Source organism: Sardina pilchardus, chromosome 9 (assembly GCF_963854185.1).
Source record: "Sardina pilchardus chromosome 9, fSarPil1.1, whole genome shotgun sequence".
Taxonomy (NCBI): Eukaryota; Metazoa; Chordata; class Actinopteri; order Clupeiformes; family Clupeidae; genus Sardina; species Sardina pilchardus.
In genome coordinates this window covers 28,739,987-28,762,226 of record NC_085002.1, presented here as the reverse complement: position 1 = coordinate 28,762,226, position 22,240 = coordinate 28,739,987, and the positions used below count along the sequence as shown (strand labels likewise).

Below are 22,240 nucleotides of genomic sequence, written 5' to 3'. Positions count from 1 at the left end.
TCAATGTGGTTCCAGAATAAGACCAATCAAGTGATTATGTGTGACTAATTTTTTTTTTTTTTTTTTTAGTTATTTGTGTTGTATGGTACTTGCCTATGAAGTCATACTGCCTTGTAATTATGGACGTGAATGTTGCTGGAGGGAGTGGTGGATAATGCTGATTTTGTGGTAATGTAGTTCTCTTTTTTAACACACGATGGCAGCAAAGACAGCAGAATCCATGACGGTCAGTGGAGGTCGAACACTAACGTCTACTTACGCACCTGTAGTTACATCATGTTAAATTTGAACAAAAAAAGAAAAAAACAACTGTTTGCCCATAGTCCACACAGTCTGATGTCTGAAATGCATTTACGTATTCACGTAGATTATTGATATATATATGAATACACTATAATACACCATGCGTGTGATGAGGTCTATAATAAGAAGCTGCTTGAGTAGGACATGTGGGTACGTGGAAAATAAAGGTTGTTATGGTTAACAACTGCACAATTTCTGTTAGCTCTGTCTCTGTGATTGAAATTCGCTGAGTATGACTGTCCAGTTAAAGCTTAAAAACTGACCAATCAGATAGGGGATGAATTATTGTTCATTAGGTTGTAAAAAAAATCGTCAGTGTAGAGCAGGCTCGTTTTCACAGCATTTTCTTTGTTAATATCCGTGTAAATATTGTTTTAACAGATCCTCAGTGTAGCCCATTTACTTGTTTAATAAAATGCTATGTCATGGAAAAAAGCATGCCTTCTCTTTTATTCTCTTTTATTCTTTTTTTTTTTTACATGGTCCGGCATGTTGAACAGTAAGTTATTTTATAAGTAGGCCTACTATGCAGATCTGAATGGTAATGGTTACCATATCCTACATCAACACCGTGCAAAACCTAATCCAAATACAAACTTTCTGCATACAATTCCACGCTGTGAAGACTTTCTGAAGAATTAGTTTTCTGTCATACTCAGACTGAATGAGCATTTTTGTGAGCTCGCAGTCGCACAAAATAAAAACAAAGACGTGTGAACTATTATTCGGCTCGTCTTACAAACAGAGGAACGTATCTTACTGGAAAGTTGTTCGATGCCGGATTTAGATATATGTGACAATATCCGTCACTGTACAACCAACAAAGTATCGCAGGATTTGTACTCAAAATGGTATCGATAGTTAAAGTACAGTGAACAGCTCACGCCCTACTGCGGAACGCCGTTTGTATTCCTGCAAATGGTATCTTTTCTCAATCACAGAAATCCAACAATTGCAGCCTACGCCTTAGAAAGCAGATAAAAAAAACAGCTGCACACGCAAGGAGTATTGCTAGCATCGCTAGCAAAATAAATTCAGTTGTGCTAGCCAACTAGCTAGCTACGCAGAACAGGTAAGCTAACTTGTTAGCTATGTGGAAAATGATCGCCTAGTCGTTGCGTTATATGGATTGCATTAAACTTGCACATGCAATCTAAGCAATCAAATGCGCCAATGTCTTCTAATAGCGTCTTAAAGGTTTGCATTAAGATGGCTAGTTATAGACAGTGTGCATGGTCATTTACGGAGCTAAGCTTGCTAAAAGCTAGCTCTGCTTACTGAATTTGAATGAATTTTGTTTTCAAATGCTATGAAATGCTAACGTATGGTCGTCAGTAGTTAGCAGACTATAATATTTTATGTGCGTTCTAACGAGATCGTTATGGCACATTTTTTGGAGATCATGATGAGTAATGTCCACATGAAATTGTTAGCTTGAACGGTTTTGCTAAATGACGTTATACTGATGTTGACAAGCCACATGAATGAGTTCATTTCTGTATTGATATCTACATGGACTGGCAAATTAATTGGTTTTAAAGAATTACTCTGGAATATCCTTTCTATCAAGCGCCACGATATTAGAGAATGATGTAACACCGTCCCCAGTCTAGTCATCACTCTGTAATTAAATTGTGCCTGCGCGCTGCTTCTGTGGCTATATTATAGGACGTACAAGCGACGATTGGATGTCAATATTTACACGCATTTACCAGAAATACATGGAAAAACAAGACTCTGCGATTGCACGGGCAGTGAAGCCCCCATTATCAGTAACGCTAAGTAAAGTGTCAGATTGACGTGCAATGACACATCCTTGAGTGAAATGTTTCTGCCCCGCCTTTGACCTGCCTTGAGCTGTGTCCTATTATTTGTAACGTTAATGCTGATACAGGAGTGTGAAACTAATCAAGCCTAAATTGTACATTCAGCAATAAGTGATGGAGCCCTCAGAGCAGTCCGCAGCAGACCCCGAGGCCCAGGAGGTGAATCCAGTTTACCTTCAACAGCTGCGGGAGCTGGACATCCCCGAGGAGGCTGCAAAACAGGTAGCACACTGTTGGTCTACTGACTTCATTATTCCAAGTACGTTTATGTACCAGTTTGCTTCATTTCTCTTATAAAAGCCAATGGTGCATAAACTCTTGATGGTGAGTTTTAATATACTGTATTATATATTTTGCATGATCGATATTTGCCTTCTAGGCAAGTGACCCAGATGCGAATGTGGCCTGTGTAGGATGCTGTAAGGGGCTTTGTACAATAGTGACTGATAAATATCTGACTTTCACCGTTTTTCATTCATTTCATTTCAGGCCCTGTTGCACACACGAAATGTGTCTGCAGAAGAGGCCGCCATGTACTACTTCAACAAGCTAGAGAATGAGGTGACATAGCCGATGCAGGTACACTATGATACAGCACTTCTTCTGCCTGTGCGCCAAGCATATTTCAATGTTTCCTGCCCCTTTGTTTTCAGGAGGAAGGGGATGAGGATCTGATGTTCAAAATGGTGTTTGTAGTAAACATGGATCTGTCGATGGGTGTCGGCAAGGTACTGGCAATCAGTGGTTTTATTTTTAAATTCTCAGAAGCTTCTCCCCTCAGAAGTGTGCAGTAGTGTATTTCACAGAGTTTGGAATCACAGGAAACGTTTCAGACGCTAAGTAACATTTTCAAAGATGTTCAAATTATTTGTGCACATTTGGAATTGCATTCAGTGACCACACAAACTGAATGGCCTACAGGAATATGGATCGTAACTTATCGCATAACTGACACATTGTACTTTATTATCTTCTATTTATCCATCCATCCATATTAGAAGGCTCATGGATGTGTTGAGGTTGGCTTAAGAATACGACAAGGACAACTTAAAGCATCAATTCTGTATGTCTTAATGGCGTATGACACCTTTGGATAGAAACTGAAGATGACCTTTCTGTTTGTTTGAAGGTGGCAGCCCAGGTTGGTCATGCTGCTGTGGGCTTGTACCAGGCCATGCAGGAAAAGAACAGCTGGAGGGAGATGGCCTGGAAATGGGACCATTCTGGGTAAGAGGACTTTGCAGACATGTTCCACTAAAGCCATTTATGTTGTTTCGTATTGGCACAATGCTCATGCGTCCCTTAGTGCCTCCGGTTCCTCCGGTTGAATAAAAGTGAGGGGGGTAGGTACAAATACTACTACAAAGTACAAATAGTAGGAGGGTTGCTAAGAAACGAGAGCACCAGAGAGAGTATATGACCTACATATCTGTGTGTTTATGTATAGATAGATATGTGTGTGTGTGTGTGTATTGTATTTATGTATGTATGTATCAGACTCACAAGATCCAATCAGGAAGGGAACACGGATTTGCGGATTCGCTGTCCACATTAAAAAGCAAAGCCGAAGTTATCAAATGAACATGAATGAACGGCCCAAAGCCCAGAGATCAAAAACACCAGAGTAGTCGATATGAGATGAGTATATGAGAGTCGAGAACATAACCAAAGTCTTTCGAATTCAAACAAAAATGGAATAGTGTGGATCTAGCCATAGTTTGCCAAATTGTAACAAATAGTATACCTTTTCTGTGACTGTGTATGTGCAGGCTGCAAGATACATTTCACAGACAGCAATTTCAGCTGTAAAAAAATCAGTGTGAACTACAGACTCTAGTTACTATGTCTATCTGGCAAGATTTCATGAAACAAAGGCACAGCAACGAGTAATGTAACAATGTATTCATCGATAATCATTCATCCGCCAATAAATATATTTCCTCCATCTGAATGGTTGCTATGCAATATCAAGACACAGCTACTTTAACTTTTGTGTAAGTTGTGGTAGCACATTACTATAGGAAAAAATAAAAATGCACACCCTTTGAGGTGCTGGCACAGGACGTAACTTATAGAAAAATATTATGTCGCCGCACACTCAGTCTCAATCTCAGATCTATTGATACCAACGTTTCGGCCATGTTTGTGTTGGGTCTTACAACGGCATCGAACATGATTCAGCCAATCATAATCGGAACTATAAGGACTGGAACTATCCGTTTTAGAATTGAGTATTTGGAATTATTCCGAAAAGCAACTCTGTGTTTGTTGCTACACTTGGCTAAAAGTCGTTTGTGTTTATCAAATTGCAGTGCTAAGAAGGTGGTGTTGCAGGGATCTAACATGGCACACCTGCTGGAACTCCAGGCCTTGGCAATGAGTCTTAATTTGCCGACATACCTAGTACAGGACGCAGGACTGACTCAGGTTAGAAACTCATTACTCATCTAAATGTATCCACCAGCATGTGTTAGGAGAATGACAGTGTTGCCTTAATGTGTATATTTGGTGTATATTGTATTCTCAGGTGGAGTCAGGCTCTCGAACCGTCCTGGCTATCATTGGAGAGGAGGAGATGGTCAACAACGTCACCGGAAGTCTAAAACTCCTTTGAGCACGGACCTCGAGGATGCTGTGAAAATTAATGGCTATGCAGTACCACCTTTTAACCACTGGGGGGCGGCATAGCCTCACAACAGCAAGTCTTGGCATGCAAGCGTTATAAAACAGCCCATTTTCAAAAAAGAATGCAAAGATTCCGAGGACACCATCCTCCCTAACATACACACATAGTCGCAATGACATACACATATTATTTGTTTCCTTTTCGTGTCATTGATAAGAGCGATGGAAAGGCGGCCCACTCCGCGGGAGCGATGGCGATATCTTAGGTTTTCTTGAGGCGCCACATGTCTACGTAAGAGACATAAAGTTTGCACGCCTGAGTTTACAATTAATGACAAAAGAGAACAAGGTGATAAGAACGATGGCCATAGCAAAGGGAAAATCATGATCGTTGTGAAATTATATTCCATGACTAGTCTTATTTCAACACCAATTTGTGACCAGCGTTCCATGAATATGTATGAGGAAGTCTTATAATAGGACCCTGTTTTTTTTTGGTGATCTTCAAGCCAAAGTAGTTTGCCGTTGAAAAGATATCTTGTAAAATTAAGATTTTAGATGTAGGATAACTGTCCCTCAAATGTCTAATAAGAATACCACATCACTAAAGTCTTTTTATTTTTTTCCTTTACTGCTTCTTTGATGTTAAAATCAATGTATGTGTACTTTATGTAGCCTATGGTAGTGACATGCTCTCCCCGAGGATTCCCTTTAGAAACAACTAATGCATATCAACGTAAAATTGGCCAGCTTTCCCATATGTATTGTGCAGTGCCATGTTTAATATTCCCCTGCAATTGTTGTTGGACTCTGTTACCTTAACTTTATTTCTGCTGATGGGAAGAGGTCATCTTGACAGTGCAGTGCTCTTATCTGAAACAGGGGGGACTTTTGTTTGTTTCATAACATGCTCTTGATAGCTCTGTAACACTATTGCAGATCTGAACCCTGTGCTCATTGTTATTAGGCATGGGGTAAGGTTGATGTTGTATGTTTACAAATGTGTCGTGTTCCTATTCTTCCTTAATTCAGAAAAATACTTGTAACGGTTTTAAGTGTGATAAATGGAGACGAAGGAGTGTCAAAACAAGACATGAACGAATCACAAGTAACGCTGTGTATCAATTTTTTTCCATATGTAGGTCTATATCAAGTGCAATATGTTGAGATTGAATAATGACATGGTCACTGAGCGTTTTCCAGCAAACAAAGAAAACTAATAACACAAGAAGACAAAGGGGTCTTCATCTTGAACATGTTGCATAGGCACAATCTGTATTTTATAGTACGCTACTGATTTTGGCTTGGTTTTGGGACATCATACTCTATCAGTAGTCTCAAAACAACTCACCTACAGTGATGGGAGATTTCATGACCATGACATGGCCGTGCGAATTGCACGGCCCCTCAACTTGTGGCATTAGGCTCATTCGGCTATATGCGCCACTGTATAGATCTGGGCTGAACATGATGCATGCGGGACTTTTACACAATACAATCATGTCAATACATAATATGTCTGTGGGTTGATATGCCGATTTGATTTGGTTGGTTGGTGTGATGTGACTTCTTCAATGCATTGTGTAAATCCAGCATGCATTATGTTCAGTGAAATCTGTAGCGCTGCATTAAGTCAAATGAGCAACATTTTTAGAGTGACTTTTATTGTGACCTGTGTAAGGGAAAGCCTACCTTACACTGACAGACTTGGGAAAGATTCTTGAAATATTGTAGTCTTTTGAGTAAAGCTTGAATTAGGGGTATTAGTTAAAATCTTTCAAGAATCTTTCCCAAATCTTGTCCAAGTCTGTCAGGCTTTAGGCACACCTGTGCAATAATCACGCCGTTTCATCAGCATCTTCATATGTCACACCTGTCAGGTGGATTGATTATTTTAGCAAAGGTGAAGTGCACAGTAATAAATTTCGACCAAATTGTGGGGAAACGAAAAACCTACACTCGTGGAAAATGTGTTAAAAATAACTTGTGATTATATTTTTGTTGAGTATATACTAGGCGACAACAAACGGGTAATTGCTCGAGTATCTTCCACTGTTAAAATCCACGTGACTGGGCTGTCAGGGTGAAGGCCATTCAGATCGACAAAAGCAGCATTGTAGAGCTTAAGCTTCGGTCTGGCATGATCACCGGGGAACTTGGAATGGAACAGACATTTAATCACGTGCTCCGCCTATCCCACTGAACAAAGGTTATCCTGTTAGTCTGTCCACAAATCCCAGCGTCTATTGCATTTTTACTGGAAAACCGTTCTGCTGCTTCAGCTGTGGAGAGAAACTGTAGGAATCGCAAATAACACTGGGGAAATATTGCTTGATGACAATAAGCCACTTTGACCATATCCTTGATTCCGGCTTCGTTGAACTAAGATTAATACATAACATGTCTATGGATTGATCGGCTCATTCGACTTCTAACATGCATTGTGTAACGTTCAGTCGGATCTGCGTGGCGCTGCATGTCGAATGAGCCTGATAATACTCGTAGGGTAAAGTGTCTCCATGTTCCTGTAAACTGTTGTAGAGGAAAGTCTCTGCATGTTTAGATCTTCTAACGTAAATATCGGCAAACTTTAGGCTTCTAATGCATTTTTATAAAGCGTTTAGGCTATAGAATTTATTGACAGCGGACAGGTGGCAAGCTTTTACATTTCAGCGGAAGTGGATTTATTATAGCCTACGGTGGCGACATCTTGTGAAATGGCCTTAGTTATCAAGGAGTTCGCTTAGCAACTTGGCTACTCTTCTATGCAATTGGTTTTTGACGTTCACGAATGAAGATGGCAAGGCATGTTACGAGCGCCGCACCAAAACCTGTTATTTGAGCTTTGTTCTGTAGATTGAGGCGTTGCCTAATAAAAGCCACGGTCGTTTTTCAGTGATTCACAAGGAATAGGTCAAATAAATAAATAAAGTCTATGCACATTACGTCATGGGTAAAGGCTCATTCGCCCTTCCCCCACCCCCTTGGGTCGTTCTGTGGCGAAAAAAACTGCAGACTAAAAGCTCGTCTCGGTCAGCAAGCACATTTTCTGAATAACACGACGAACACAAACCTGAGAAGGTGAAATAATTGTCGTTTCCACCTATAGCCTGCTTTTTAAAATCGTGTTTTCTTTTTTTTAATCTGACTGGGTGTGGCAAAGAACCCAGGGCCATTATTACACTAAATTTGTCGTGCCTCATACACATCAGATAAATCGACTAGGTGTAGGCCTATCTATTTTTAGGTCTCGAGCAATAGGCTACACATATTTCAATAAACAGCCATAACAGTCTGCGGCGAGAGAACTAGCCTACTCGTTATCCAAATGCAGACTGTTCATTGCTGAAAACTTGGGCTCACTCTTTGCCCGACCACTGCAACAAATGACGTGTGTGTTTTTATATTAACCAATGATATTACGCCTACCAGCCGCGTGACATGTAACAAATACAAGTAACCAATAGAAGCCTGGCTACATTGTATCCATTCATGCTCAATTTCCTCAACACGCCCTCGCCGTGGACGTGAGAATGAAACTTGGCCAAATGGATACATCGGGCGCTTACATTACTCGCTGTAATATTTGCTTTAATGCCGTCATATCACATTAAGTCGCCACCAATCGTCAAGTAGGCTATATTAAAAATGTTAATAATATTGTATACTGTATAACAATATTGCATTAGAGCATGTAGGGTAGCCTATTGTATGGATCAAGAATTGCGTAATCGACATTAAGAAAAAACTCCAAAGCACAAACTTGATGCAGCCTATAAATAAACGCACACAATAGTAATAGAAAGAAAACAGCTTCTCCATGTTCCCCCTTTTATATTTTCCCGTTTTAGGTTTATATTTTAGGGTTGTGTTGGTCAGAGGGATATGCAAAAGGAGGGACTACAAGTGATGGAAAAGAACAGTGCACGCAGGTCAGTTTCCTTGGCCAATCATGGGGCAGATCCCACAAGAGCGACATCTCATATTCCATTCATAGCCAGTTAAGGTGGGGCTGACCCTACCTCTAATGTCGTAGTCCCTGGTATGGGGCTCCGGAAACCCCGTGTGCTAGCATGAACTACATCAATAGCTATGGCTAGCTAAAGCAAGTCCCCCTTTGCGCTGAATAGAAACCATGTAAATCAGAATTTTAGAAGAAAATAGAATCCCTCAATGAAGGAAAGGAAATTCCACGGCTTGTGTACATAGTAAGGTGACAACTGTTCCCATTTTTCATAGACATATCCGCATTTACTTCTTGCATATATCCATTCATTTCTTGCATTTATACCAGCCGTTTGCCTGCCTTCTCCTGCCTATGCCTCCGTGTGCTGTTCTCTCTGAACATTGCAGGACGAAACTAACATTCGCTCTCAACCCCTCCCAAAACAGCCTCCCGCCCCCTTCAGGAGTGCAAACGTGGATAAACGGGCGCCGTGTCTATCCAATCATATCTCCATACAGTATTTTACACGATGAGTGGCGTTTTACTCAGCCAGTCGTATAAGATTAAGGGCGGATCTTCACTAAAAACCCACCCAGTCTCGAGCCCCTGTTCGATCACCTTGGAAACCCCGTGTTATGGTTGTGTGTCAGTTTCGCTGGGTCCCGCGGTCGATGCCGGCGAGGAGGGGGATGGGCGCCACTGCAAATGTTGAGGATCTGAGATAGAATCACAGCCTTGTAACACAGAGAGCTGTACATACCCCTTATAAATATCTACTATAATTAATATAAAATTGCATAATAAATGGGTTCAACTGAGGGGGATTCAACATAGACAATCGATGGAAGTACTGTGTTCAATGCAGGACTGGATTTAAAACTTTAACCCTCTACGAAAGAGGCATTAAGAAGTTTGCTTGGTAACCCTGGAGAGGGAGCTACATTTCGGCTCACTGGAAACAGGAAACACCGAGGTCGCAAATAGAGGCCTATTTGTCTGGGTTCATCTTGATGTGGGAATATTCCAAGCTTTACAGACAACAAAACAGGATACACCATTTGGATTTGATTGGAATGTCTCGCTAGGTGAGTTAATGTGATTCTGTTATTTAGTACTTGGGTATAATGGCCAGTTTTAGAATTTATGCAGCAGGCTTGTGGTAGCTAAGTTGGTCTAACGTTAACGTTATAACTTAGCTGGTTGTATTTGCCTTCAGTATTATTGAGTACACACATGCTTGCTGATGGGACGTAGCTATTATATTACCTTTAAATCTTCCAACTGGTCTTCAAGACTTCCAAAAGTAAGTAAACATCATAAAGTCATGTTTAGTTTGATTTGTGACATTTAGCTACAGTTCATGTTCGTTCAGCTAGCTAACAATTAGAAGCTAGCAGGCTAACCTAATAGATGTCTTCATAAGAATTTTCCTCCAGCCCTGTCCTCGTGCATTGTATTTGCTACATTTCAGTAAGGTTAACGTTACTGTAAACATAACCACTTTATCGGTGCTCTGTTTTGTTAGCCTAACCTTGTGACTCGTGGTTTCATATCATTTTTGGTAACTTTGTTGCAGTCATGTTGAAACATATCTAACGTTAGAGTGCAGGTTACTACATGGAGGCAGTCAACATATTTGTTCAGATTTCTAGTTAGCCAAGGTAGCTAACAATGTTTCCATATATTGATAAGGTCAGGCAACTTCTTTGTGTCTGTTGATCTTGTGTCCAACAGTGCCAGTATGGGTAGAGGGGTAATTGTTCTTCCCAGTCTCACATTGGTGGTTATGAAATGGGGGAAACTTGTTTCGTTTAAGAGAAAAAACATTTGACTGTTGAACATGGAGTTTTAAGGACTGAGCTTGAGAGGGTGGCTAGGTGGCTTGCTATGTGGTGTTGAACAAGTTGTTATTCAGCTTACCACCACTTAGCGAGTTGGCTTGCACCTTCTTTGGCTGATAAGGTAGTCCTTAAGCCACATTAAAATGTGAAGATGTTACCACACCACACCACCTAACTGGTTGGGTGGGGGTTGAAATGCGTACTGTTGAAAGGAATGATCTCCAATGATTGAGTGATACTCAACCAAGGGTTAGCATTAGCTAACTTGAATGTTAACTTTTGGACAACCTCCAGTTGATTGTGTTCGTAGCTGCTTTCGGTCTAATATAAACCAGACCTGACGCAACTCCGCTATGGTTAGGGCCTTCAAGGTCTTCATCTACTCAATTTCATATGGATATGACACGTTTAGAATCACACATAATATATATACAGTTAAGTTGTAATTGGCTGGCACATTACTATTGTTTTGTACACAAATATCCTGTGCAAGTGAAAAACGTTCGACATGTGTCTTTCTTAGATACGTTATTTTTACTAGATGTTTGCCTCTCTTGCTGAACTTTCCCTTTTATGCTGGCTAATAGAAAAAAACTCTCCGAGCGGTGACTTGCTCTTCTCATTCTTTCCTCCACCTCCCCCATCCACCAACCCCCAACCTCTGCGCCGGCTATGAGAAATGGGTGGTATTTGTGAGGGGAGCTCGCGTTTCCTTTTTTAGCCTCCATCTTTATTTCAACAACAAGTGAGTCGAAACGAGGAAAGAGGCCGAGCTCAAGCCACCTTTCGGCCTGAAGTTCTTCTCTAAATGTTCTGCACATTGGCCTACTAGTGGATGCTTCACTTGAAGTAACAGCATTTACAAATTACGTTACATAACCACAATTCAGCCATTATTCGATTATGGAAAGTTATTAACATCGCCCTATGGTCAAACTTCATCAAGTTCCCATTTTAATTGTCAGATGAACCTGTGTATCAGTATTGTAATCGTTGAGACACGTTGTAGTCACATTCTCGTCCAATGTGGAAGAAGTGTCCGAAAACTCGCATTGGAAGTGGATGTTTGTCAAATAAACGAATGGTTGGGTTCAATAATATTGCTACTTGTGTGTTATATGTTGCACTAATATAAAGCTCGTAAGTTCATTTTGGCAGGACCCCTGTAAATTTGCCTTGGTTCAACATTAGGCTGTCCAATGTACTGCCTGTGTGAGTTGAGCGTACTATCGGAGTCTGTAGCAAACACCATATGTCCTTTCTACGTGCACGAAAAATACCAAACATCGACGTGTAATTATTAGACATTTATCAAATATGTCACATTTGTGTTTTCAGGCGCAGTGTTGCATTAATATGTCTGCTCATGAACGCCCAGTGCCTTATACTCGTATACAGGAAAAGAAACAAACACATTAGTCGCATACATTTCTTTAGATGTTGTGCGTTCATCAGTATGTGTGCTGAAGCGCCAAGTTATCTGTTGGTCCCATTATTACTGTCTGGTTGTAGTTTGACTTTGATCGAAATCGAGCTCTGTCCATGTCAGCATTATGGAACTAGGCTGATCTGTTTTTTTGTTGTGTTTTTACCCAAGCCCTGCCATCTCACTGTGTGCGTCTGACTATGGGGCAAACAATTGTAATACTGGGGTTGTTCCACGAACGTAGAACGAATCTAGTCCACGGCCCTCACCACCTCCGTGTCTCTCACAGGCGGAGCCGCGGATGATTGGCCCCGGCTTCGCATTCCCTGAATATGTTTTCGTGTCTTATTTTAGCCGTCGCTACTGCCGTTTTGGACGCTGTTTTGCCGTTTGAAACCCGAGCTCCCTCCTCTGACCCTGTCCCTTATCTCGAGTAAACCCCGCTCCCCTCTGTGGAGACAAAGGAGAACTCATAGTCTCAAAGAAATAAGAGTCTCCTTTCAGCAAGGAAAATCAACGAAGGCATTCGGCCCAAATGCCAATGGGGTGACCCGAATGAATGGTCTCTTTTAAATAATTGAACAAATGTGGAGTGTTTTTGTGACAGTGTGAAAGATATACCTACAGAGAAATTGTCCTGTTACCTTTTTGACGTGGAGAGAAATGTCAGGATTTTACTGATTGGGATAGAGAACTTTTTTTCCAGTCTGCCTTGGTTTCATGGCTCCGTTTCCTCTTTGCGCTGAGGGTGCTGTTGTATAATCTCGGCTTGGATTTCCCTTTATCCTTGTGTGTCTGTGTGCGTGTGTCCTTCCCCCTAAACTGGGCCTCTTGGGCTTTCTCTGAAAGTTTCAGTGTTGGAAAGGAATGCTCTGCTTGAAGGGCAGAACTGGGTATGCTATACACTGTTTATAATAACTTAACTATGCACCAGTAACACTCTGATACTTACTATTCATATTTCTTCCAATATTGGCTGCCAGTTTGTTTGTCTGATTTGGTGAATTTGGGCAGCAGCTTGGCAAATATGGGCCACAGTCTGAAATGATGCTTATCTTGATGCTAAGACATTTCAAGAAGCAACACACACACACAAACACACACACACACACACTCTCTCTCACACACAAGCCTACGCACCCTCACTTAAGGCTGTGTTTGAAACAGGATGCTGGCCCACTTCCAGTAGAGACAGGATTCCAGCACTGAGCAGGCGAGGTGGGGGAGGGGTGTCAGGAGAGAGGGAGGGAGGGCAGGAGAGGTAGGCATTCAGAATCAGAAGACTTAGTTGTTTACCATTCTCATTCCCTCTTCTCAGGCCTCGTCTGTGTGTGTGTGTGTTTGTGTCTGCGTGTGTGTGTGCTGAGCAGGTGTAAGCCTGTAATTAAAATCACGACCTTGGCTTCTTCCCTTTTTGCTGAAACATTGCTTTTCAAGAAAGGATTTCACACTGTCCACTCTCTGACATACTTCTATTTAAAATACAATCCCTAATGTTATGTTATGATTTGTCTGTACTTGTTTGTTTGATGCACAGTTATCTGCTGATTGGACACTGAATGTACTGACATACTGTATCAATGCCTACTTGCTTTTTTATCTTTGTAGACAGACAAATTAGGCCACCTTTCTGTTTTAGTGCCACACCACAATCGTGAAATTAAACTTTTCGTGACAGTCAAGACCTATACCTTTTATTGGTTTAATAAAATGTGTTTTACATTTTGTTGCACCAGTACAGGCCAGTTTCTGTCATAATGTTGAGGATATTGAATGTCAATGTGCTGCATTTGAGGCATTGAGGAAGTGGTTTATTTGGGCTGTATGTAGTATTGTGTTCCTGCATGACTCATCCAGCCTTGCCTTATCAAGGTGCAATGTTTTTTTCACTTGGTGTGTGTGTTGAGTGCTAGTCGGAATGTGAAAGGAGAGGCAAGATGTTTTGTGTAATGGTGTACATTATTCTAGCTGTTGGCCTACTGTTTTTGTAGATGATCGTATGTGCTTCTCAGCGGCTGCTTTTGCTCTGTGTGTGTGTGTGTGTGTGTGTGTGTGTGTGTGTGTGTGTGTGTGTGTGTGTGTGTGTGTGTGTGTGTGTGTGTGTGTGTGTGTGTGTGTGTGTGTGTGTGTGTGTGTGTGTGTGTTTCGTTGGCTCCTCTTGTAGAACAGGGTTAAAAACAAGTCGCTGTGACGCCCGCCTCCCTGCTGCTGTATGATAGGTGCAGCTTTAGAGCCTCCCAGCCAATCATCCGGGCTCTTTTCTCAGCCCTGAGTTTGCACTGAGGGAGGTGTGTGTGTGTTCTATAACAGCAGAGAGCAAATGTTCTTGGTGGAATAATAGGAGGGTTCGGGGTGGGGGTGTGGGAAAGTGTTGGAAGAAGCGGCGGAGTCTTTTTGTTTCCAATCCCCTGGTCTCATCTCAGCACCCCTCCTTCTATTTGTACCTTGTCTATTCTCACCTTGTACTTCACTCTTTCTCTTTCTTTCACTCGCTCTCTCTGTCTCTCTCTTTCTCTTTCTCCTGCTCCTCTCCCTCGGTCCCATTTCCTTCCCTGGCTGAGATCCCCCCCCCCCCCCCCCTTTTTTTTTCTGTCATTTCCTCCAGGTTACACAGTTCAGTGTGTTCCAATCTAACACTTCTACAAATATTTTCATCTGTTTTTCCTTCTAGATAGAAGGGATTGTGCAACTCCCACTTGTTTTTATGTAAGCAGGTTGTCAGAGCATTGCAAATATGCAACACGTACCGAGAAAGGGAACAGCCTTGCTCCTTAAAGCTGATTCACCGTTCTGTGAACCAGTCTGTAATGTCATAAAGGGGAGTCAGGGGGGTTTCCTTTTGCTGTTGTTGTGATAGATTATTATTCTGCATGTGAGATCACGCGGCTATGTTAAAAGAGTGAAAACTGTGTGAAAACAGCGTAGAGTGCCCCTTTGTCTCAGCTTAATGGTTAACCAGACCTCCAACCAAAGAAGAGTGTGTTTTTCATCAGAGCCAGGCACTCAAAAGATTCCAGCTTGTTTCAGTGGAACCTGGTGAGACCTGTTGGCCTGTGAAAGAAATGGGACGAGCAACAACCACGCCACTCAGCCTGTTTTATTCGTATAACTTTTAGATACTTTTAAAATATCCTCACTGTTGAGCGAGTGTCGAAGAGAAACCAAGACAGACAGACAGGCAGACAGATTGAGGTGGAGAGGGGGAAGGATGGGAAATCTCATGACCTTCCACCCTTTTTTGCATATCCTGTTCCTCTTGGCTGGGTGGAAGTGGTTGTTCCAGGTCCCCTATGCGTAAAAGGCGCTCGACACAAAGGTGTTGTGCCGTGTCTGTCAAACGGGGCCGCATTTGAATAGGGTTTGGCAGGTGGAAAAAGTGATGTCACGCCAGTTAGAGGTCACATGCTCCAGTCCGCGCCGCATAATGCTAGCAGCGGAGCAGACAGGGGACAAGGGTCGAGCCACTGGGAACGCTGTGGTGCTCTCTGGGTCCTCTACAGTTCACCTCTTTCTCCTCTCCTTGCCTTTGTTCTCCAGAGGTCACCATATGGTGCAATTGCCCTGCCTCTTGTGGAAGCTGCTGGTCAATTATTTAGACACTCAAGTTTGTTTTCACTCATTTTTGTGCTTTCATGTAGGCTATCTTTTTCTTTCTGTCTTTCTTTCTTTCTCTTTCTTTCTTTTCTTCTTTCTTTCTGTCTGTATTTCTTTCTTTCTTTCTCTCTCTGTACCAAAACCCCTCTCTCTTTCTCTCTCTCTCTCTCTCTCTCTCTCTCTCTCTCTCTCGTGCCAAGGCTGAAATGTTAGGGTTCCTGTATGGTGGTGTGTGTAGCTGAGAATAGCAGTGGAGGCTGTCAACTTCACAGACATGCGCACACACACAAAAAACCACATAGGCTCTCAAATACCACAGTGTCCAGCTGTCAGACACAGCGAGGACCCTTTGTGTCCATTATGCATTATTGTTTGTCTCTTGGTCTCTAGGGGTTGAACAAGGTTAGGTGCTTTCACTCTGTGTGTGTGTGTGTGTGTGTGTGTGTGTGTGTGTGTGTGTGTGTGTGTGTGTGTGTGTGTGTGTGTGTGTGTGTGTGTGTGTGTGTGTGTGTGTGTGTGTGTGTGTGTGTGTGTGTGTGTGTGTGTGTGTGTGTGTGTGTGTGTGTGTGTGTGTGTGTGTGTGTGTGTGTGTGTAGAGCAAATGTTGTTGGCGAACAATGGGGAATGTGATTAAATAACAGAGCCAATAGAAGTCTGCGTCTGTCTGTGGCGTTACTGGCGTACAGTCTGTGCCTTCTCGCTTTTCCCCAGCTCTCTTGAGCCCCTCTCTTTCTCAACCCCCCCTCCTCTCTCCTCCTTGTCATCCTCCCTTCTCTCTTCTCCTTTTCATCCCCCCCCATCTCACTCTCCTTCTGTCTTCCTGGTCTACACAGCCAGACATTGTTGTGCTAATGGGTGTTTGCGATGTAGTCAAATGACTTCTGGGTGGGAGAGATAGCCAAGTCACAGACACTGACGTACTGCCAGGCTCAGGGATGGCAGTACACAAACACTGCGTACTTCCCAAAGAGTAAACATATAGGCTAGTTAATGTATAGGCTATATAGCCTAGGATTGAGAGGCTGGTGTTCACCACTGGGACTGTGGTTAACTTGCAGGTCTCTAGTGAACATTAGGCTAGTGTCCCATCAAGCCCCATTTGTCCTTGTGGGTTTAATATGAAAGTTGAGAGAGCATTCCGTCTACTTGTACCATATTTGTGACATTTTCATGTTTTGTTTGATGTTTTTCTTGTGGAAATGAGATGATTTTGCCGTTATCACTTCATAGCAGTTTGAGACGTGTGTGTGTGTGTGTGTGTGTGTGTGTGTGTGTGTGTGTGTGTGTGTGTGTGTATATACTGGAGAGAGCGACACAGAGCTATTTCGGTTTCTCTTATTTGATTATTTCTGAGTGCATGAATTGCAAGTTGTTTTTGTCAGGCTGTGCCTGCTGTCTGTCTCCCTCTGCTCTTGTTCTCCGTTTCTCTCCTCTCTCTCTCTCTCTCTCTCTCTCACACACTCTCTCTCTCTCTCTCTCTCTCTCTCGCTCTCTCCTCCCCCCCTCATATTCCCAGTTCTCCCGTTCAGTTCCTCTCTCTCACTCTCCCCTTGCTCCCCTTACGTGAGTCGCCAGGGAGACGGGCCACGTTTGAATAATTAAAACATTAAGAGGAATCCGATTATTTATTACATGGCATGCCTGTACTAACTGTTCCACTGGCTCGTCTCGTGAGCAGAGGACACTGTCTCAACAGAGGAGGCTGCACGTCAGTGAATGAAGGGAGAGGGGTAAATCCAGGGAAGGAGTGAAACCGAGACGGAGGGGGGGAGGGGGGATGAGAGAGACAGGGAGGGGGAGGTGAGAGAGGAAGAGCGACAGAGCAAGAGAAGGAGTAAAGATTCTGTGTTGTTCTCTCCACGTCCTCCGTCGCTCTCTCTCGCTCTCTCTGTCTCTCTCTCACTCTTCTTTCCAAAATGGCCTCTGTTTCTCTGAAGTGAAAGGCGTGTGAGTGTGTGTGTGTGTGTGTCAAAGAGTGGTGGTAATCTGAGCCCAGTGTTCAGGAGCTGGAGGAAGGGAGGGCGGGCGGGAGCGAGAGCAGGAGCTAGCGAGGCCTTGAGATGGGGGAAATTCCCAGCAGCCATCTGAAACGTCGGGCCGCCTGAAAAAAAAAGACACAGACACAAAATGCCCCCTAGAATCCCCTGCACATTTGGCACACCTGCTTCATCTGCTCAATTATCCCACTCTTGAAAATGAGTTGGACACCAAGCAGCACCCATCACACGGGAAGCCTGAGCCTACACACACACACACACACGTACATACGCTCATGTACAGGCACACACACACACACACACACACACACACACACACACACACACACACACACACACACACACACACACACACACACACACACACACACACACACACACACACACACACACACACACACACACACAGGTACACGCGCATGCACATCCACCATTACTCACGTATGCATGCACACACACACGTACGCCCACACACCCACAACATGCGTTCTGTTCAGCCTGCCTTTTCGGACAGGCTGTATTTGAGACAGCTTGTGTGATTTATCTCTCCCTACTCCGCCCCCCCTCTCCCTCCCTCCCTCCCTCCCTCCTTCTCTCTTCCTCTCTCTCCCTCTCCATGCCTCTTTCTCTCTCCCTATCTTTCTCCTTCTCTCCCTCTCTCTCTCCCTGTCTTCCTGTCCATGTCTCTCTCTCTCACTCTCCCTGTTTCCTTCTTTCTCCCTCTTTCTTTCTCTGTCCCCCTCCCTCCCTCCGTATCTTCCTCTCTCTCTTTCTCCCTCCTTCCCTCCCTCCCTCCTCCTCTCCGTATCCCCCCACCCGTCCCGTCCAGTGAGAGCCGCCGAGCCCACTGGCCTGATCTTCACCTTGACTCAGACGTCTCCATTAAATTTTAAGATGAAGAATCTCTGTGGACGCAGATGTGGACACAGGCCAACTGTATGCCCATGTTTGTCTCTGGATCTAGGTAGGCTTTTGGGGTGTAGTGAGTGTGTGAGTTGCTGGGTAGGCTTACTGCACTGCCACTGTCAGTCAGGCGAGCCTCAGCACAGAATGTGACGGTGGCTGCTGGCTGGCTGGCTGACCTGCTTACGAACTTATTTGATAACATCTTCATGTGTGAGGTTGCGTAAAGCCTTTTTCTTCCTGTTTTTGTTCCCTCTCCCTCGCAGGTTTATTTGAATAACCCTTTTATTGAAGCCGGATTTATCACCCCAAATTTTGTCCTTGAATGCTCACGATCCATTTATGTCTGGGTGATTACGTCTGGGTATTTGTGTCCTATATGTGAGTGTTTTAAGAGCAGACACAGCGTCAACATTGGGGCCCATGGCACTGCCGAAGCCAGCCTGTCCCTCAGGGGAGTGAGCATTGCTGCTGCTGAGACTCATGGTGGCAACCGCCTCTGTAATTAATTAATTTTTTCCCCGACCGCCCGCCCACCCACCCGCAAACAACAATCTGTGCCGTTAGGTGTCGGCTGAGGAGGAGGCTACGAGCTGAGGGAAGACTGACCACAACACATTTCCTGAAAGAGGGAAAAAAAGAAAATAGAAACCTCCCCCATCCCCCAACTGTGATTTCAGTGGCTCAGGGCAGTTTATGCATAACAGGCTAATGAGAGAGAGAGAGAGAGAGAGAGGGAAGACTGTATGTGTCTGAGTGCACAGCCTCCACTGATGTGAGCGTTGGTGTCAGATATGATCAATGGCAGCCATGGCACTGATGGGATTTTCCACCCTTGTGGTATAGAAGGGCTGATCTAATGCCAGTCTCATTTATGTGCTCGTATTTTTTTGTCATTTCTTTTTTAAATGATTAGTTTCTTTAAAATGGTCTGTTTTCAGTGTGCTGTCGTGAGTGTCTCAGCATGTCAGACTCCTTTCCCAGATTTACCATTCAATTTTTGGTAAAACAAAACAAAACAAAACAAAAATCCTCACTTCAAACCACTCTCCCTCTCTCTCTCCCTCTCTCTCTCTCTCTCTCTCTCTTTCTCTCTCTCTCTCTCTCTCTCTCTCTCTCTCCCTCTCTCTCTCTCTCCCCCTCTCTCTCTCTCTCTCTTTGTGGTGTTTATCGTCTTCAAGACCTTGTCCACTGTAACCATGGGATAATAGCAACTGTATCTATGGAGATTGGCTTTAGAACGGCGTGCATGCGGGGGTTGCTGGGATTTGTGCTGCTCTGACATGGAAAAATGCCGTCGACGCCTGACCAGCCTCAGCCAGCCTACTGAACACGGCTGAAGCCAAGGCTTCAAAGAGCAGCACTTCTGGCTGTAGCATCATATGTTCTGCTTCAACAAGATCACCCTGAAAAGGCTCCCGTTCCTCTTCCTCATATGCGAAAACCACACAGAAATATGGCCGTTAACTGTCCTGTTTTGCTGTTTTTTTGGTCTTTGTGATTACTGTTAATAGCCCAGGCTAACCATTCTGAATGTTTTGAAAGTCTTGCTTTTGCCAAAGCAGTGTTGGTTGTCTGCTATGAAGACATGGCATTTGGAGCTAGTCTTGTGCGTTTGAATGTGAATGTGTTTTTTGAATGTGAATGTGTTTCATAACAGCTGTTTAAATACAGTCACTGTGAGTGGGTCTTGCTGTGTCATGTCAGATTTCTCAGTTCCCTGTTCCTTGTGTGTGTTTGTGTGTGTGTGTATGCGTGTGTGTGAGTGTGTGTAGTTTTGTTTGGCTACTTTGGGGTTGTGTCTGATTAAAGTGTCTACGTCATTCTCATGAGTGAGTTCATCGTGGATTAGCCCAATGCAGTTTTCAAGTAGCACATGAATCAAGGAGACGTGTGTGTGGTGTGTGTGTGAGTGTGTGTATGCTGAGAGGTGCAAGAGGAGCTTGGTGGAGGGGGGGGGGGGGGACTATTTGCTGTGGGTCACTGTTCCACTGGAAGATCATATGACAAGCAACCAAACCTGGTACAGACATGCTCTGTCTGGAGTCACAGTGCCCCCTCAGGAGGCTGATGGTTACTGCACCCAACAGCCCCCAAAAACACGTCTCACCCTGGGGAGGGGAAATCCAGATTAGTGTATCTGAGTCTCCTTGTTGTTTACCCTCTGAGAAGCATCCATAATCAAGTTGCTCTGCACATTAATGTCCCACTATAATTAAAAGTCATTGACATTAATGTGTCCACATTGGTTTTGTCTGCCTCTTGTTAAAAAGACTTTGTGTTTTGTCCATGTTTGGAAACATTTGCCAATACATTTTTTGTCCACCATTTGACCTATATCTTTATCCCATATCTTGTGCATACAAGTGCATTGTAAAAGGCATATATAAGCGATTGAGACATCTGTGCCATGCAGGGTTATTCTCAGGTAGCTTAGCCCCCAGGCTAGTGCTAGTCATGCCTGTGGAATGATGTCATGCGGAATTTTCGGGTAGTGGCCTTGTCTCTGAGAAATGCCAGAGACGGAGGGAGAAATAAAAGAAAGAGCTCTTATGGTCCTTAACTCTCGGAATGTTAGACGTGAGCTACGGTCTCTATTGAGACAACATTGTTGCTGATCAATTCCTAAGTGTCATGTGTTCTGTGTGTGTGTGTGTGTGATTGTAATCGTTGAGGCTGCGTGTGAGACTGTCTCTCTGTCGGTGTTGTTCCACAGCCATTGCTCACAAGCTGATAGACGGATAGCTATCCTAAGCCTACACGTACACGTACATACATGCTCATAGAAATAGTTTTTTAATGACGACCTATAGCTTCAAAGTGTAAGTCAGGTCCAGACTCCTGTCTCTCTGTCTTCATGTCCTCACTCCTCCCCTTGTCTTTGAGGGTTTGTCGGGGTTCCTTTGGGCTTTGTACATACTCTGCTTTACAACACTCATCTCTCTCTCTGTCTCTCTCTCTCGCTCTCTATCTCTCTCTCTGTCTCTACACTCCCTCTCTCTCTCGCTCTCTATCTTATCTATACACTTTTTTCCCTTCTCCAGCTCTCACTCTTTCTCATTCGATACACATAGCCATAGCAAATGGCAAAGGAAATTGTGTAACCAATGCATAGGACATGATCCAGTCGGAATATCCATAATGATGGCTAAACCAGCTCTCTCTCCCTCTCTCCCTCTCTGCAGGTCTACCCATGTCCGTGAGGTGCTGCCTGCGGCATCGCGGCGCCCCACCTCAGGAGTGGTCTGTCGCTGCCATTCGGAGCCCCTGATCCTTCCCCCTTCCTCCTCCCTCTCCTCCTCCACCCCCCCTTCCCCCTCCCCCCTCTCCTCCTCCTCCTCCTCCTCCTCCTCTCCCTCTCCCCCTCTCCCTCCCCCTCCCCCTTTCCCCCCACTCCCCACGCGACGCTGTGCTGGACGTCATGAGCATAGCAATCGCACTGGGAGTCACCACACCTGAGACATCCTACGCAGACATGGCCGCCGGATCAGAGTGAGTCGAGCGCCCGGCACATCACGTCATGTCCCTGCCCTGTCCAAGCTCAGCCCCTGCTCACACCACTTCAATCCAATCTAACCCCTGCTGTGTGTGTGTACGAGCGTGCGTGCGCGTGTGTGTGTGTGTGTGTGCGCACACGAGCGTTTGTGTGTGTGTGTGTGTGTGTGTGTGCGTGTGTGTGTGTGTGCTCTGCCCTTCTTCCAATCAGCTCAGTGTTTCAGGGGCAAAGCCAAGTGGGGTCAGGCATCCAGTGAGGTCATTGTAGTGCAGAGTAGCTGCCT

At 44.0% G+C, this 22,240-nt stretch overlaps 2 protein-coding genes across 12 annotated transcripts in view; both read left to right on the top strand.

The window, feature by feature from the left end:
• Nucleotides 1-1,097: 1,097 nt before the first annotated feature.
• On the top strand, nt 1,098-5,862 carry si:dkey-19e4.5 (UBA_like_SF and PTH2 domain-containing protein). 2 transcript variants are annotated; one of them, XM_062544609.1, is made up of 7 exons: nt 1,098-1,375; nt 2,235-2,351; nt 2,619-2,690; nt 2,786-2,857; nt 3,259-3,356; nt 4,442-4,556; nt 4,657-5,862. In XM_062544609.1, the coding sequence occupies exons 2-7, from the start codon at nt 2,244-2,246 to the stop codon at nt 4,741-4,743; spliced, it is 552 nt and encodes a 183-aa protein (XP_062400593.1). In that variant the 5' UTR covers nt 1,098-1,375; nt 2,235-2,243; the 3' UTR covers nt 4,744-5,862. The 2 variants fall into 2 exon arrangements, with proteins under 2 accessions (XP_062400593.1, XP_062400590.1); XM_062544606.1 differs by having other exon boundaries at nt 1,099-1,375; nt 2,783-2,857.
• A 3,517-nt stretch (nt 5,863-9,379) lies between these two features.
• The window catches only part of setd5 (SET domain containing 5), a 31,663-nt gene continuing 18,802 nt past the window's right edge, over nt 9,380-22,240 (top strand). For all 10 annotated transcript variants that reach the window (XM_062544604.1, XM_062544599.1, XM_062544598.1 and 7 more), the window contains exons 1-2: nt 9,380-9,785; nt 21,647-21,953. In XM_062544604.1, the coding sequence (XP_062400588.1) occupies nt 21,883-21,953 (71 nt within the window). In that variant the 5' untranslated portion in view covers nt 9,380-9,785; nt 21,647-21,882. The remainder of the gene's footprint in view (nt 9,786-21,646; nt 21,954-22,240) is intronic.